Genomic DNA, 15,885 nt, shown 5'->3' on the forward strand with positions numbered 1-15,885 from the left:
ACGTACTGGGATTAAGCCCCGCGATAATTGTGCATTGATTTAGGACAGCTCTTCGTAAGTAATCTCAGTCGCTTATCGCTATCAGAGTTTTACGACGGCTGCAGGTATAAAAGCCGCGCCGCAACTCCTCCAGAACAAGTTGTCTTTGCAACATGAAGGTGTTCCTAACTATTCTGGCTTTGTCCGTGGCCTCCGCCTCGGCGTACGAGAGCGTCATCCGCCCCAAGGACATTCCGAAGGTGAAGCAGATCGAGGGTCGCATCACCAACGGCTATCCGGCGGAGGAGGGCAAGGCTCCCTACACGGTGGGTCTGGGCTTCAACGGCGGCTGGTGGTGCGGTGGCTCGATCATCGGCAACACCTGGGTCCTCACCGCCGAGCACTGCATCGGAGGCGATGGCGTGACTGTCTACTTCGGAGCCACCTGGCGCACCAACGCCCAGTTCACCCACTGGGTTGGCAGCGGCGACTTCATCACCCACGGATCCGCTGACATCGCCCTGATCCGCATCCCGCACGTGGACTTCTGGCACATGGTCAACAAGGTGGAGCTGCCCAGCTACAACGATCGGTACAACGACTACAACGAGTGGTGGGCTGTGGCCTGCGGCTGGGGAGGCACCTACGACGGCAGCCCCCTGCCCGACTACATGCAGTGCGCCGACCTCCAGATCATCCACAACAGCGAGTGCGCCGGCTACTACGGAACCGGCACCGTCGGAGACAACATCATCTGCGTCCGCGTCGTCGACGGCAAGGGAACCTGCGGCGGAGACTCCGGCGGCCCTCTGGTCAGCCACGACGGCTCCAAGCTCGTGGGAGTCACCAACTGGGTGTCGGGTGCTGGCTGCCAGGCTGGTCATCCCGCTGGCTTCCAGCGCGTGACCTACCATCTGGACTGGATCCGCGACCACACCGGAATCGCCTACTACTAAACTTTGAAAACCTATTAAATAAATTCACTTGAAGAGCAAATTTTAAATATGGTTTAAAATTTCTGCAGAATGAAGAATTCTGATTATTGCTATAATTTTCGATAGGAAAATGTGTAGGACCTCAAACCCAGTAATACTTTCGACTTGACTATTGGCGTTTAATATAATTTTTAAATAGGTCTCAATTCCGCTGACATGAAATTATAATTTACTGTGTAATATAGGACCAGAAAAGTAGAAAAGTGCAAAGTATCTACTCATTTTTATATTTATACGGGTGATCGTTAAATTTTTTTATTAATTTTATCAAGGTATCATATTGTGTTGGGGCACTAAGAGTATTAAATTCCATGGGAAAGAAGTTATGTTCAGCCAGTGCATAATCTAGAACTTTGAATTTGTTGAACTGTTTTAACAATTTAATAATGCTAAATTTAAAAAAAAAATTTACTAATTTGTTTTAATAAAAATCTGACATTAATAAAATTTTTTTAGTAAATCCATATGCATCATATTTAATTTTAATATTTTTTGCAATGATTTTTATCCAACGCAATAAACTTGGACTAATTTTAAGTATGGCGATGTTAACTTCAACAATTATGGGTAATTTAAATATTTTAAACAAGTCTTTTAATACGTTATTATTTTTGTAGAGAAATAACGGCTAACATAATATTAAACAAATATATTTAAATAAAATTAAAACTCATTTCCTGTTACCTTTCTTCCCGAGAACCCTATGGCAAATACAGCCCGCATTAAAACAAAATACAAAATCTTCAGAAATATCTTTTGCAATAATAGGTATTTATTTCGTTTAGTAGTAGGCAATGCCAGTGTGGTCGCGGATCCAGTCCAGGTGGTAGGTGACGCGCTGGAATCCAGCAGGAGCACCCGACTGGCAGCCGGCGGAGGAACCGAAGTTGGTGACTCCCACGAGCTTGGTGCCGTCATGGGTGACCAGAGGGCCGCCGGAATCTCCGCCGCAGGTGGACTTGCCGTCGGGGGTCCTCACGCAGAGGATGTTGTCTCCGACGGTGCCGCTTCCGTAGGTGCGGACGCACTCGCTGTTGTGCATGATCTGCAGATCCACGCACTGCATGTAGTCGGGCAGGGGGCTGCCGTCGTAGGTGCCTCCCCAGCCGCAGGCCACCGCCCACCACTCGTTGTAGTCGTTGTAGCGATCGTTGTAGCTGGGCAGCTCCACCTTGTTGACCATGTGCCAGAAGTCCACGTGGGGGATGCGGATCAGGGCGATGTCAGCGGAGCCGTGGGTGATGAAGTCGCCGTTGCCGACGGTGTGGGTGAACTGGGCATTGGTGCGCCAGGTGGCTCCGTAGTAGACGGTCACGGAGGCGGCATCCCCGATGCAGTGCTCGGCGGTCAGGACCCAGGTGTTGCCGATGATCGAGCCACCGCACCACCAGCCGCCGCTGAAGCCCAGACCCACCGTGTAGGGAGCCTTGCCCTCCTCCGCCGGATAGCCGTTGGTGATGCGACCCTGCATGTCCTTGGTGTGGACTGCAGTCGCCTTCTGGATGGCGGCGCCGGAGGCCGAGGCCACGGCCAAAGCGAGGATAGCTACGAGCACTTTCATGTTGCCAAAACAACTTGTGGATCGGTGCCTGTCGGTGGCGTATTTATACCTGAATCATATTCGCCGAGCTGGGTCATATAAATATAATCACCGTCTAAACAATCTGCCGATAAAGTATATTAGTAATAAATAGGCCAAGTCCGAATGGAGATTGAATAAGCCAGTAAAAGGTAATGAGTGGTGACTTCCGATGTATTCAATGGAAGCCTATAAGATAGCAAAGTCAATTGTAACTACAATTCTTAATAAACCATATTAAAATGAATTAGTTCATTTCTATCAATTATGCGTTCAAGATACCTAAAATCATATTTCTGAGAAAAAGGTAAACCTAATTTGGATAGGTACTGATCTTCAAAAATTTAAATTTGATCCTTAAAATTTAATTTAGATGTAACCATAAAATAATAAATAATAAAATAACAAACAAGTTATAAGCAAAAAACAAACCTAAATGATATTTTAAAATTTACGACTTCTCTTTACAGTTATCTCTCCATTCAAAAACAATCCACAATCAGGAATTGATTAGATTTAAATATTTACAATGCCATACGGATGTGCATACAGTATACGAACAAAGTGCAAATCGCCGCTTTTTATGATACCTGTAAATATTCGGGAAACAACAGAAGCCTCCGACCTCAAAGAACTTTCGTTAACTTAAACGATTGCAATTATTAAAGATAAGATATACTATTAGTAATTTGACTGTTCCTTTTTTGTTTTGATTATTTTAAAGATTGGCAGTTCAATTTGTGGTTTGTTGATAATGGTTCAAGTGATTTAATTATATCTCTAGAAAAATGTTTTTAAAGAGATGAGTATTAGTTACGATTGTAAATATAAATTTTACATTGAATGTTTTATAAAATTAAATTTAGTCAGTTTGCCTTTTGTTGTTTGGAAAATCTAATTAAGAAAATTTAGAACAAAAATAATCCAAATGGTTGGCCCTATTATAATTATAATTATAATTAAAAACGGATAATTAATTATTTATTAAATCTTATAATCGCGCATCCCAAATTCAAAATTCATTGTGATGAGCCATTTTCATAATGAATAATATTGTATCATGATGGGCCCACCTGCTTATCAGCTGGTGGATTTTTTCGTAGTATATCGTATTTTTGGTGTGTGTTGTGATCTCTTATCCTCCGCTTTCAAGTTCCCGAGAATTTTTTAATGTTTTTGGAGGTGTTTTATCATGTTAATTTAAAAATCATCCTTAAATGTTAGTGAAGTGCAGTACTCATTATAATAATAAATAATATGGTAAAATGTATTCAATTAAAAAAAATACGTGTGTGAAAAAATGTATTATATAAAAAGGCATAATCTGTGATTATAATCTGTGTATCATTGCTTTGTTTACTTTTCTATTTTCTTTGCCACTGTGAGTTTGGTGACCTTGCCTGCGGCTAAACAGAGACACTTGGCGAATTCTCCGCAATCACCGCCCTTAAATTATTCGCCAGGAACCAACAAGTGGGTGGTGAAAAAGGGGAAGGGACCGGGCGAAGCAAAATAAAAGGGAGAGCGTGCAAAATACCGACGCAGCACGTGCCAAAAGTAACTTCGAAGTGCGCAGACGCAGAGAGTGGGTGTGCATCGGGCAATTGGCAAATAAACATTGCATACTTTCAGGGGAGCAAAAAATAAGAAATAAAATAAAAGAGAAACAACACGTGCTGGTGCAACGCATCGCGTGTAGTCAATGCACTTAGAAAAACTAGTATAATGCTTGACCGTAAATGACAAAATATGACAAAGTATAAAAATATGAAACTTTGGGGGCCAAACCGTTTTCAGGCATGACATGACATCACTCAAAAATAGATCGATATTTAGGCTGTATCGTTATCATTTAAATGCTTATCGGGTGTGCCAGCAACATACATAGATACACAAATATTTCCGATTATGGGAATCAAAAAGTTTGACAAACATTTTTATAATTTTGAAAATAAAAAATGATTTTTAACTGAAAGAAATAGAAAATAGAAAAATAGAAAAAGCCGTGACATTTATAGCATTCTTTAAAAATGACTCCGTCAATTAAAATGCACCTATCTACAAACGTGTTTGCGTTATGTGAGCTATATTCAAGTTTATTCGGCTTTCAATTTTGAAAACGTTAACTAACCCCTTAAGTGAAAACTTATACTTATGAAGTTAACAAATTAATTAAGCTTACATTTCTTGAAACCTTCTTTTAGTTCTTTAACTGACATTTTTTACATCAACGACAAGGGCGCTCGGTAACTACGATGATGGCTTTGTTACTATCTCTCTTCTAATCTTTGGTACAAGTTCCTTGAAGCTCTTTCGATTCTAAGAACAAATGCTGTAGATTATATTCTTATCATAAAGGCTCATGGTCTTTTTTTATGTTTCTTCTTAATTGAGTGGAAACCACTTGACTTCAAATCAAAGGTTGATAAATAAAATATATTTAATAAAAGAACATTTAAAGCTTTGCCATCGACTAATGGATCCTCTATTCACATTTACTTTAAATAATATTATATGTTGCCTACCTATAAATTAATAACTTAGGGCTTTGAACTCTGAATTTCCACACGTATTTAAGGTTATATCCGTATTTTAAATTTAACATCCGGACGAGAAATCGACCCTAAATGTGGTAACTTTAAAAAAAAATCAACTGATTTTATGCTATAATACATAGTTATCTTAAGACATTAATTGAAATTAATTTTATTTATATGTAAAGGAATCTATTTGATAATAATAGATATTGTCACTTAATATTAAAGAGTATTGGAGTTCAAGTGGTCTATTTTTAATCTAAAAGGCTTTGATTTTTTTTTCAGTGAACAGATTGCTGTTACTAGTGTTGCGCGATGTTGTTGCTGCCCCCCAACGAGGGTGTAAAAAATCTCACATCGGCACTGGCTCGTCGTCATTCGTCGGAGGTCTCCGCTCGCTGGCAGTCGAACATCCGCTCAGTCGCATCGTATTATCCGGTCCGCCAGCAAGGACCTGGTCTATAATCGCGCATCGTTTCCCTTTTCGAGGAGCCACTGCAAATCGCACTACAAATATTTGTATATTTGCTGCAATCAATAGGGATGTACATATGGCGATGAGACCAAGTGAGTGTGCGGATATGAGAGTGGCCCAAATACTGGATGAATCCTGGGTGTTGACAAATTTCCAGGCTGTTCGCAAAAGTTCGCAGTTTTCGCTATTGAGTGTGTGTGTGTATCCGTGTGCGTCCTTTTTGTATCTGTGTATCTGGCTTTTGTATCTGTATCTGTCGGATGTATCGGTGTGCTCGACAAAACGATTGCAATTTTACGCTGACGCTGCAACAGAAGCAGTTCGCTTCAATGGAACTTGACATAGTATACCAACGCCTCCCCCCAAACCCCTTTGGGATACTCACATATAAACATAAGTATTCACACGTGTGAGTGTGTGTTATTTTTACCACCGCAGAGTGTCCTCGACACACTCACACATTCGCATGGGGTCCTGCAACGGATCCCCTAGCACGTCACTCGCCCTTCACCCCATTCTCTCAACTATATTGCCATTATTATATATTTTCTATAGTATCGCCTCTTTAATGGCTCCCCCAAGTGCATTTGCCATTAAAATTCAATGCACTATCTAGATGCACGGCTATTCATGCAAAGCCACGCCAAAGTGTTGTCGCTTTTTATTGCCAGACTTTGTTAGTCCCTCGCTAATTTATTTAAACACTATGGAACCATTCAATTCGAACTGCAAATTCAATTAGATAAAAACTGTTAAATGCAACAACGCCTCTCGTTCATAAATGTCGTAAGCTGGGGCATAATTGAAATTTAATATCTCTGCTACACATATAGGGAATGCAATCTAAATGCAAATTTTTGTATAGTATATAATGTAAAACATTTCTGTTACTTAAATAGTTTTCATATACTTCTTTCTGCTTCTTTATCGCCCTTCCTGTTTATGAACTATACAAATTCGTTTTGTAGTTATCTCGGTTTGAAATAGGGGCAAAGCTGAGACTATCCACATTCCCGCATAACTCGAGAACCAGAAGCAAACTCTGTCGTCTATCATGTTTAGAACATACATATTTTTGTATTTTATGTATGTTTTGAGCTTGATTTAAAAATTTTTATATAAATAGACTCAGCATTTATTTACTTACTAAAAGCTCTTTAGCTGATTAAAAATATATTCAAGAAAAATTTTAATGTTTAATCAATATTTTATTAAAGAAATGATATTCCATAAAGCTAGTCTACCTCTTTTCTCCCCACTACTGGGTATGAACATCATCGTATAATTATTTGTATACATCTATAAAAACGTGTCATGAATTAACACAACCAAATATCTAATCAATGTTTGTTACATCAAACTGCAAAAAGTGAAAACTAATGACCGTCGGATAGAGTCGTGATCGATGAAATATTGCCGACAAAGCACGGATCCATCATGAGGCATCAGCAGCTCTGTTTCCCCACTCAGATTCCCAGACCCCCATACCATCACCATACCTATTTCGGTGCTTGGGTTCCGTCTCATTCGCGATTCTGCCCTCAGAGTGCTCGGACCGCTGACGAAAAGCCAAGCAGAACTGTGTACTTTTAGCAGACGTTGCATTTCCATTAATTAAATTCGCAAACCGCCCCTGGCCGACCCCTCTTCATTGGACCCAGCCAAGGTTGGCCAAATAAAATGTTATTTATATTCCTCTTGGCTAAGAAACACTATTGGCAGTGACACAAACATCCAAGACCAATAATGAAAAATAGTGCGCTTTAAATAGGAAAATAATATGCTGGTGCAATGAACAAACGATTGTTGACCCGAGAAAACCACGTGTAATCCCCCGAATAGTATACAAAATCAAGCAAATATAAACAGTGATGAAAATGTGCAAAACAAATAATCGAAACGTAATCCACTAATGTCAGTGAGATCTAAACATTTTATTATATTATGCAAATCTATAAACCCTAAGTGCGAAACAATCATAAAAATGCATTTAAAATCAACTCGAGCAACCCAAAAGGCGTAAAAAAAATTAACAAAACAAAAAGGTGTTCTAAAAATCTGACGAATAATAAGTTAGCAAATTATTTCTAAAATGCTTAGTTCCTGACATTGCCTATTATAATCTCATCAGGCTTATCACAGTCGGTTTCGCAAGCTTAGAAGTGTTTTTAATTTATTCATTGTTTACAAAGAAATAAACGAATAGCGACACTGAAAACTGACCTTTGTAATAAGAAAATTGCTTCTAAAGCCAAAAAAAAACGTACTTTGTATCTGTCAGCGATTTATAACCTGTACATCTGTATGTCTTTAATTTCAGTTACAAAATAAACAATAAAACACCAATAAATCAAAAATTACCAAGCATTCTACAGGTAAGTCAATTTCTCTTTTTCGAACCACATTTAATGTGTAATTAAGTAAATAAAAACCAAGCATGTTTAGCTTTTGGAAATTTGCATTTTTGTGTGACTTGCGTTCTCTATTATTCCACATTATCTTTTAATTAGTTCAGTAGCTTAATTAGCTAAACCTTTTTGCGCAAGTGGACGAAATGGCACTAGAGCGACAATTATTATTTATCACTCAATTGGTTTTAAAGGCCAGACAAAATGTTTTGAGACCCTTAAAATTTTCGAAATTTTAATGAACAACTGTACTGTATTTAATAAAACTAAAAAAAATCCGAAATATTTCTAACATATAATAAAAATAATTAAAAATGCATAAAGAATATATTCATATAAGCAACCTTTTCAAAATGTGTTCAGTACATAAGACAATAAATGATAGGATAGGAATAATAAGAGTTTGTAATTTAATATTTTATTTACATTTTAATTTTGTTTGCCTTAAATTTTCAGTTCTGCTTTAAAAAACAGTTGGATTGATTTGGATTAACTGAGAACCTCTTCATTTAACTTGTGAACATGAATAGCCGCGAGCTTAAATGACATGGCAGAGAAACGCCTTCTGCTGGAGCGATCCGACACCCCAGAGACGGAGGAGCTGGAAGTACAAATGACCCGAAGGAAAGAGGGAGGAGTGCTCCATGCCATCCAGCACCGTTCGCTTCCGGTGAGCCGGAAGTCGGTGCTCGGACTGCTGGTGTCCTTTGTGTTCTGCTACTTCCTGATCGGAAGACCCGAGTGGGCGAATGTCCTGGATCTGGACGTCCTGCACTCGGATAACTACGTGACCGTGCAGCATCAGTCCACTTTGATGGATGGTGAGTACATATATAGGACTAGAAGCATGATCCCCAGTTTTCTGTTTCGTATTTTATGCATGCGATTATGATTTTTTCCCTGTGTTCTTTTCTCCCCTTATGTTTGCACCTTTGTGATTGATTGCCCAGTAGAAACTGAAAGTATTCCTACTGAAAGTATTCCATTTGTGCCGAAAGGCTTTCTGGTGTATAGCAATTCCTGCCGCATTATGGAGGTGGATCCCTACAAGAACGAGGTGATGCGCCACTTCAAGAGAATTAAATACAAGGCATGTCAGAAGCTACCGCCTTTGACGCAGGTCAGGTTCCAGGAGAAGTCCCAGAAATACCTCCTCAGCATTGACGGAGCCGCCTTTAGTCGCTACCGAGTGGGCGGCCAGCTCCACTGCTGCTACATGGAAGTGCAGCGGGTCAGCGAGATGAAGGTCAAGTACACCAAGTGTCAGGGTTTCAAAGGGAGCACCGAGCTGCCCAACTCCGCCGAGGGCATCATAGTCAAGTGCGATTCCGGTGGTCACCAAATCTATATCAATGGCCATGCCACCATTCCCGTCAAGGATGCAGTGCAGCAGAGGCTGCAAAAGGCCTCTGAAGGAGATTCAAAGGAAAAGGATAAGGATAGAAGCAATCCAAGACCACCTAGCGTCCTAATGCTCGGCATCGATAGTATCTCCCGTGTGAATCTCATCAGGGCCATGCCCAAAACGGCACAGTATCTCTACGACAATGGGTGGTTCGAGCTGGCGGGATATAATAAGGTGAGATAGGGTCCCTTAGAAAAAACATTATGATACATATTTCTAAGAAATATATTTAGTAATCAAATTGTAAGTTTACAGAATCTATTAGAAACAGTTTTGAAATATAGCTTACATTTAGATTTGAAAAAGATGTTACCTTTAAATTAAGAAAATGTTTACTAAAAAATATAATAAGGTGAGATGGAGCCCTTTAGAAGAAACATTCTGATATATTAGATCTATGAAATATATTTAGTAATTAAATTGTTGGTTTAAAAAATCTATTAGAAACAGTTTGGAAATAAAGATTTGAGAGAGATTTTACCTTTAAATTAAGAAAATGTTTACCAAAAAATTATAAGAACATTTTAAAAAGATTTAACATTTCTGTCAAGAGAAATTTTGAACTATTACCGGATTAGCTTAAATTAAGATTTGAGAAAGATTTTACCTTTAAATTAAGAAAATGTTTACCAAAAAATTATAAGAACATTTTAAAAAGATTTAACATTTCTGTCAAGAGAAATTTTGAATGATTACCGGAAAGTCATAAGAAAATATCATATTGCACCCTTCAAAATAAGTGTTCATACTTTCTCAGTGAGTACCAATAATATAGGTCCTATACATATATTAATTGTTCCAAGTCTTAAACTAATACTTTCATCAAAATTATGCCTATTTAATAATGGTAATTCCTTAACACAGTGATATTTCAATATGTTTTTAACCCATTCTCAATTTATCTTCCTTCTCCCCAGGTGGACGACAACACATTCCCGAACATCATGGCCGTGGCCACCGGCTACAACCTGCCCAATGCCATGCATGCCTGCTCGCCCTTCGTGGTTGGTGGCCTGGACAAGTGCAACTACATCTGGAAGCTGTACCAGCAGAGGGGCTACGTGACCGCCTACGCAGAGGATGCTGTGAAGATCAACACGTTCAACTATCTGAAGAAGGGCTTCAAGGATCCGCCGGCGGATTACTATTTGCGTCCCTATCTCGCCGCCGCCGAATCGCAACTCGATCACACGACTGTGAATGGTCTGGTGCACTGCCTCGGCTACGAAACGGCAGCGGAGCACGTCTACGACTATGGGTTGGAGTTCACCAGGAGGTTCCTCAACGAGTCCTACTTTGGTTTCTTCTGGACGAACACGCACAGCCACAGTGATATTTCGCAGACGAGCAGCATGGACGACTATATGGCGGAGTATCTGAGGAAACTGGTGCTCCAGGGCACCATGGACAACAGTGTGGTGGTGTTCTTCAGCGATCATGGCATGCGCTTTGGACCCACGAGGGCCACCTGGTCGGGTCACCTGGAGGAGCGTTTGCCGGCGATTTTCATCTGGTTACCTCATCACCTGCGTCGCTCGCATCCCGAGTTTGTGCATGGCCTCCAGTTGAACCGGAATCGCTTGACCACGCCCTATGACCTCCACCTGACCATGAAGCACATACTCTCCATATCCGGAAGAGTCGATTCCGATATGGAATCCCTGGGACCAGCACCCGATTGTCCACGGTGCCAGAGTTTACTCCATCCCGTTTCCCCTTTGAGGAGCTGCTCCGACGTGGGCATCGCGGATCACTGGTGCACCTGCTGGGAATATGACTCCATCTCGAGCAGCTCCAAGGAAGCCCGCATGCTGGGCAAGCGTGTGGTCAGCTACCTCAATGACTATGTGGCAGAGTTTCGAAACGGAACCTTTGCCAAGCTATGTGCTCCGCTCTCCCTGCACAGCATCAAATCCGCTTTCCGGGCGCATCAAAATGCCCTGGATCCCGAGGAGGTGCACACCTATCGACTGATCTTCGTTACGTCGCCCAATAAGGCCCAGTATGAGGCCACCTTGCGACATAACCACACAGATGATTCCGTAAAGGTGACCGGTTCCGTGAGTAGATTAAATGTCTACAGCGGAGAGGCGGACTGCATGAGTGATTTCGCTGCCAAAAAGTATTGTTATTGCCGGAAAAAGAAGGGTTAGGTGCAGTAGGATTAGAACTAAGGCTAGTGCCCAAGTGCCGTTAATCAGATTAGAATCTAGGATAGAAATATATTATAGAAATCTCTCTTCTCTCTGCCCGAAAGTATGTGGAGTACGTGTAAAACTTCTGAAGCTTTTAAAATAATATTTAGAGTATCTGAACGTTAAAAAGAATTATCTCTAGATTTGAAAATATATTGAAGCGTATTCGTACTGGTTTGCGAATATTCCTGCCACAAGTATTACAAGTTCCATCAAATACTAATCGATGCCTTAACAAATATTTCAAAATCTTCAGAAGTTTGAGCAGCTAAAACTACTGAAGCTTTAAAAATAATATTTAGAGTATCTGAACATTAAAAAGAATTATCTCTAGATTTAAAAATATATAGAAGGAAGTATTACAATTTCCATCGAATACTAATTGATGCTTTAAAAATTATTTCAAAATCTTCAGAAGTTTGAGCAGCTCCCTTGTATATTCCTATAATAGGCTTAGTTTGTTACCCTTGTAAATAATTTACTCTCCCTGCTCCAAGAGACTTTTGCCAAGAATTAGTTTAGACATCTGTTTATACATAGTTAGCTGCTAAAATACTAATTGTTACACTTATAATTTGATATATTTGTTTAACTCATAGTGATATCATGAATTCAAGTAAAATCTGTGTTAAAAAAAAAGTGAAGCGTCTTTTCAATTTGGCATTGAAATCTAAAAGTAAGTATATACATCAAAGAGATTACATTCGGTAATGTAGTCAGTTTAAGTCAGATTTCGAGCAAAACTCCCAGGTGCTGGCCTTCTCCTTGAAGCTATAGTTGCCCAGCAGATTCTTAAAGGCCTTGAAAAGCTTGGTGAGCGGACTATTGCGCTGCAGACCGAGTAGATCTCCAGGCAGTGGCTGCACATCCAATCGCAGCTCCTTGTAATCCTCGCTAGCCAGCAACGAGAAATAGCCCCTCAAATTGACCGCATACTGGGGATTGCCTATTCTATTCTTCGAAAACTCGATCGTCTGCTGCAACTGGTGGGCAAAGAAGGATTGACCCGCGCCGCGCTGAAAGGAGCGTCCTGTCCAAGTGTCGTACGAGATGCTGATGAGCCATTTGTAGTATCCCGGCTCCTCCGATTCCTTCAGTTCGATATTCAAGGCGTAGAGCTGCGTGAGCACATCCTTGATGGTGTCCACATAGCAGGCCAACCAGTAGTAGTAGATGGGTCGCACCTCCTCCGTTTTATTGCGGCTCAGCAGGCCGGAGCGCAAGCATTTGAGATCATTTGTGGTGGGCGTAATTACATGCGATCGCACGATGGGAGGGGCGTTAAAAACGCCGACTGTTTCGAGCTTGGTTGTCTCAGTCTCAGCAATTTGCTGTTGCGGCTGAATAATTTCCATTTTTTGCTGCTTTCTTGGAGTGGCTCTTTCCGCTTTTCTATCGGCCACTAACCTTTCAGAAACCAACTTATCCGCCAAGCCAAATAATAGGTAGTCATATAACTTATCCGGTTGCGAAGTTAGTTCCTCATTGCTGCAGCCTTGAGCTGCCAGGACAAGACATTGTCTGAGGTAACATAGATTCGAGGCAGACACCGACTTGGCCACGTTGTGCTGCAATTCGAAGGGATCCTGTACGCACATGGCCCGCTCCAGTTGAAAAGCCTCCGGCGGCTCACCGACTGCATCGTGCATGAGTCTTAGTTGCTCTTCATATTCGGGAAATCCACCCGGCGTGCCCAGTGTGGTCTGCTTGTCCAAACAGCTGCCCAAAAAGGGACTTAGAACGCTCTTTTCGAAGTTTACAGTGCTGTAGTACACGAAGAAATTTTTGATTAGCTCCTGAGTGGTGAGATGTGATGGAATCGGTGGCGTCAGTTCCAAACTATAGGCGTAGTTCACTCCCGATATATTGACCGGTGGACAGAGCGACTGGAGTTGCTTTACCGAGGGCAGCAGTCGATGCGCTTGCAAGTTGACAATGATCAGGGTAATCAGGCAATAGCTTGTCATGCAGCCATGACCAACCAGCTTCAGCTTCTTGGCCCAGATCTTCAGGAACAGGCAGAGCTCACGGAGTCGCTCGTCGCGGAACATCAAATCCCGCACAAATTGCGAGTTATATGTGCTATTCGGATTGGACATATTGATGTCTATATTCAGGCCGGTGAGCTGATGCTTGCAGCGAATGATGGGCACACGGGCATGTCGAATGTTGTAGATGTCCGTGAAGCATTTGGAGCGCCGTAGGAAGTAGGATACTTTATTGTACAGCTGCATGGCAGGCTGCTCACCGCAGGGCTGCATATACAAATCTATGTCGCTTTCTAAAAGGGAGAGGAAGCGGATTAGGTGCATTTCTCTGGCTGGTAAACACTAGAGCCCTGCTGTATGAATGGATTCAATGAATTATTTTGAATTTTTTGTTTTATATGAATCAATTAATTAGAATTTTGGGTTCAATAGAATTGAATGAATTTGAATTTTGAGTTCCAAAATAATTTAACGACAATTTCTTTTGAAGAAGAAAGGGCCATAATTTTGTTATGAAATCTGCCCGATTTTTATTTATTAAGCAGTTAAAATTGATTTGTTAAAAATTTTCCACTTTTTGTTCTTAAAAGAAAGCATAAAAAAATCTGAAAAATACAAGGAAAAATATTTTGAAATTTTTTTTTGCAGTGATTATTAATTTTGATTGGGGAAAAACATTTTTGATTTAAGCCCCAGGAAAAAAGATGAAAATTTGACCTTCACAATAAATTTTATAATTTTCTAACTTTTCAAAGGGTGCTTAATGGGTTAAGAACATTGTTGTGTCATTTAAACAGAATTGAAGTGTTCTTTCATGAGAAGATTTAACTTTAAAATTTGTCAAAATAATTATGCCGACTAGTGAATGATAAAACAAAAATTGAATGATTCACGCAGGGCTCTAGTAACCACATACCTTTCAAGGCCAAACCGGTGACCAGAGAACCGAAGGGAAACACCCTAACCCTTCCCCGCATTTCCTTCTCAATGCAGTTGCGAACGTGACCGAAGCAGGTCTCCATCTTGTTCAGATCACTAGCGAAGAAATGCAAAACCGTGCGCAGGTGACCGCCGGGCTCCGACTTCTCGAGAGCCTCGCGCAGCTCGTTGCGCTCGGATTGGGTTTGTGCGCTGGTGAAGAGCTTGGTAATGGCGTTCAGTCGCTGGCGCAGCTGCTTCTGCGGCGGCTTGCTGGCATGCTTCAGCAGCTCGTGGGCGAGGCAATCCTGCATGCTCTGGAAGGGGGCGGCGCAGACCATGCAGAGCACTACATTATCGGTTCCTTCCCCGGGTGGAGGCGAATCTTCCGAGGCGGGGGCCGGCATTTCTGCAAGAAAAAACACGTTTTAATTGAGTGCTTATTTTGCCAGCAGGGTTTATTCAATAACAATGATCAGTAGGTTAAAGCCTGCCCCGTTTTCCTGTCCACCACTTTTAGGAAATAGGATTTGGGTATAGAGCCATTGATTCCTGGACAGAGAAGTACATTATTGCTGGATCGGTAGATGGGTATCTCATCCGAAAGAACCTTCTCCACATTAAGATATATCAAAATCTGGCAATCGCTGCGGAATCCACTCAAGATGCAGTTGGTCCTATCGCTGCTGGCAAAGTGCACGTGGTTGCGGCTCATCCTGCTTAGTCCTTGCAACCTTATTGCCTCCCAGTGACGGTAATAAGTGCCATGTACCGCCAGGGGAATCTGTTCCACGCGGGTAATCCTCTCCAGGCCGCCAGCTTCGCTTTCGACAACCGCCAACGAGTGACCCTGATTGGCGCGAATCTCGTGGTCACCGCGCTCGGGATTCCAGCGAAGAGTGTATCGCTGCTTGGAGTCCGCAGAGGCAATCTCCTGTAGCTTCTCCAGGGTAAAGGATCTGTATCGCGGGTGCTCCTGCAACTCGGTGACACCAACGAAGCCATCTGATCCGATGGAAATCCCCTCGGTTTTTGCACCGTGCCGCAGCAACCAGGAGAGCTTCTTGCTCAGCTGCACATCCAGCTGCTGTTTGGGGGGCATTATTTGCGAATTAAACTTACTTTTATTTTCACAACAATTTGGTTGGATATCAAAACACAGAGATGAAAAACTATCAATATCGATAGTAGCGACCCACGCATTATCGATGGCTTCAGAACCTTCACGATAGTATCGCTATTATGTACCCACCACTGCCACAAGCGCAATTTTTTTTAAATTTTCGAATTATATCTTATCATTAATTTGAAAGAGTATTAAAAATACGAGCTATTCTTGCTCTAAACTGATGAACCCTTCAGAGTTTTTAGACTAGCGCATTACTTTTTGAAATAAATCCAAATCG

The 15,885-nt window shown here is 41.4% G+C and overlaps 5 protein-coding genes across 9 annotated transcripts; 2 read left to right on the top strand and 3 right to left on the bottom strand.

The window, feature by feature from the left end:
* The first annotated feature begins 127 nt into the window (after nt 1–127).
* Jon66Ci (Jonah 66Ci) lies at nt 128–975 on the top strand. Its single transcript, XM_017150861.3, has one exon. It carries the CDS (start codon nt 153–155, stop codon nt 933–935), a length of 783 nt encoding a protein of 260 aa, XP_017006350.2. The 5' UTR covers nt 128–152; the 3' UTR covers nt 936–975.
* A 749-nt stretch (nt 976–1,724) lies between these two features.
* On the bottom strand, nt 1,725–2,556 carry LOC108063701 (serine protease 1). The gene has a single exon (XM_017150864.3). It carries the CDS (start codon nt 2,533–2,535, stop codon nt 1,756–1,758), a length of 780 nt encoding a protein of 259 aa, XP_017006353.2. The 5' UTR covers nt 2,536–2,556; the 3' UTR covers nt 1,725–1,755.
* A 2,931-nt stretch (nt 2,557–5,487) lies between these two features.
* Nucleotides 5,488–11,816, top strand: LOC108063744 (uncharacterized). 4 transcript variants are annotated; one of them, XM_070214328.1, is made up of 5 exons: nt 5,488–5,657; nt 7,886–7,940; nt 8,430–8,794; nt 8,924–9,552; nt 10,296–11,816. In XM_070214328.1, exons 3-5 carry the CDS (start codon nt 8,521–8,523, stop codon nt 11,529–11,531), a joined length of 2,139 nt encoding a protein of 712 aa, XP_070070429.1. In that variant the 5' UTR covers nt 5,488–5,657; nt 7,886–7,940; nt 8,430–8,520; the 3' UTR covers nt 11,532–11,816. The 4 variants fall into 4 exon arrangements, with proteins under 4 accessions (XP_070070429.1, XP_070070430.1, XP_017006421.2 ...); XM_070214329.1 differs by lacking the exon at nt 5,488–5,657 and adding an exon at nt 7,139–7,231; XM_017150932.3 differs by lacking the exons at nt 5,488–5,657; nt 7,886–7,940 and having other exon boundaries at nt 8,338–8,794.
* Nucleotides 11,817–12,132: 316 nt separating this feature from the next.
* On the bottom strand, nt 12,133–14,959 carry mkg-p (monkey king protein). Its single transcript, XM_017150936.3, has 2 exons — nt 14,478–14,959; nt 12,133–13,854 (listed from the first exon to the last, which is right to left on the bottom strand). Exons 1-2 carry the CDS (start codon nt 14,884–14,886, stop codon nt 12,290–12,292), a joined length of 1,974 nt encoding a protein of 657 aa, XP_017006425.2. The 5' UTR covers nt 14,887–14,959; the 3' UTR covers nt 12,133–12,289.
* Nucleotides 14,747–15,595, bottom strand: Tpt (tRNA 2'-phosphotransferase). 2 transcript variants are annotated; one of them, XM_070214330.1, is made up of 3 exons: nt 15,090–15,595; nt 14,950–15,031; nt 14,747–14,888 (listed from the first exon to the last, which is right to left on the bottom strand). In XM_070214330.1, exons 1-2 carry the CDS (start codon nt 15,579–15,581, stop codon nt 14,996–14,998), a joined length of 528 nt encoding a protein of 175 aa, XP_070070431.1. In that variant the 5' UTR covers nt 15,582–15,595; the 3' UTR covers nt 14,747–14,888; nt 14,950–14,995. The 2 variants fall into 2 exon arrangements, with proteins under 2 accessions (XP_070070431.1, XP_017006427.2); XM_017150938.3 differs by having other exon boundaries at nt 14,950–15,595.
* Nucleotides 15,596–15,885: the final 290 nt, after the last annotated feature.

The sequence above is a fragment of the Drosophila takahashii genome, chromosome 3L (assembly GCF_030179915.1).
Source record: "Drosophila takahashii strain IR98-3 E-12201 chromosome 3L, DtakHiC1v2, whole genome shotgun sequence".
Lineage (NCBI taxonomy): Eukaryota > Metazoa > Arthropoda > Insecta > Diptera > Drosophilidae > Drosophila > Drosophila takahashii.

Coding starts and splice junctions, on each gene's coding strand:
- Jon66Ci (XM_017150861.3), top strand. CDS start 153: ATGAAGGTGTTCCTAACTATTCTGGCTTTGTCCGTGGCCTCCGCCTCG.
- LOC108063701 (XM_017150864.3), bottom strand. CDS start 2,535: ATGAAAGTGCTCGTAGCTATCCTCGCTTTGGCCGTGGCCTCGGCCTCC.
- LOC108063744 (XM_070214328.1), top strand. CDS start 8,521: ATGGCAGAGAAACGCCTTCTGCTGGAGCGATCCGACACCCCAGAGACG. Junction 8,795..8,923: donor TCAGTCCACTTTGATGGATG/GTGAGTACATAT, acceptor TTGATTGCCCAG/TAGAAACTGAAAGTATTCCT. Junction 9,553..10,295: donor AGCTGGCGGGATATAATAAG/GTGAGATAGGGT, acceptor CCTTCTCCCCAG/GTGGACGACAACACATTCCC.
- mkg-p (XM_017150936.3), bottom strand. CDS start 14,886: ATGCCGGCCCCCGCCTCGGAAGATTCGCCTCCACCCGGGGAAGGAACC. Junction 13,855..14,477: donor CACCGGTTTGGCCTTGAAAG/GTATGTGGTTAC, acceptor TCTCCCTTTTAG/AAAGCGACATAGATTTGTAT.
- Tpt (XM_017150938.3), bottom strand. CDS start 15,581: ATGCCCCCCAAACAGCAGCTGGATGTGCAGCTGAGCAAGAAGCTCTCC.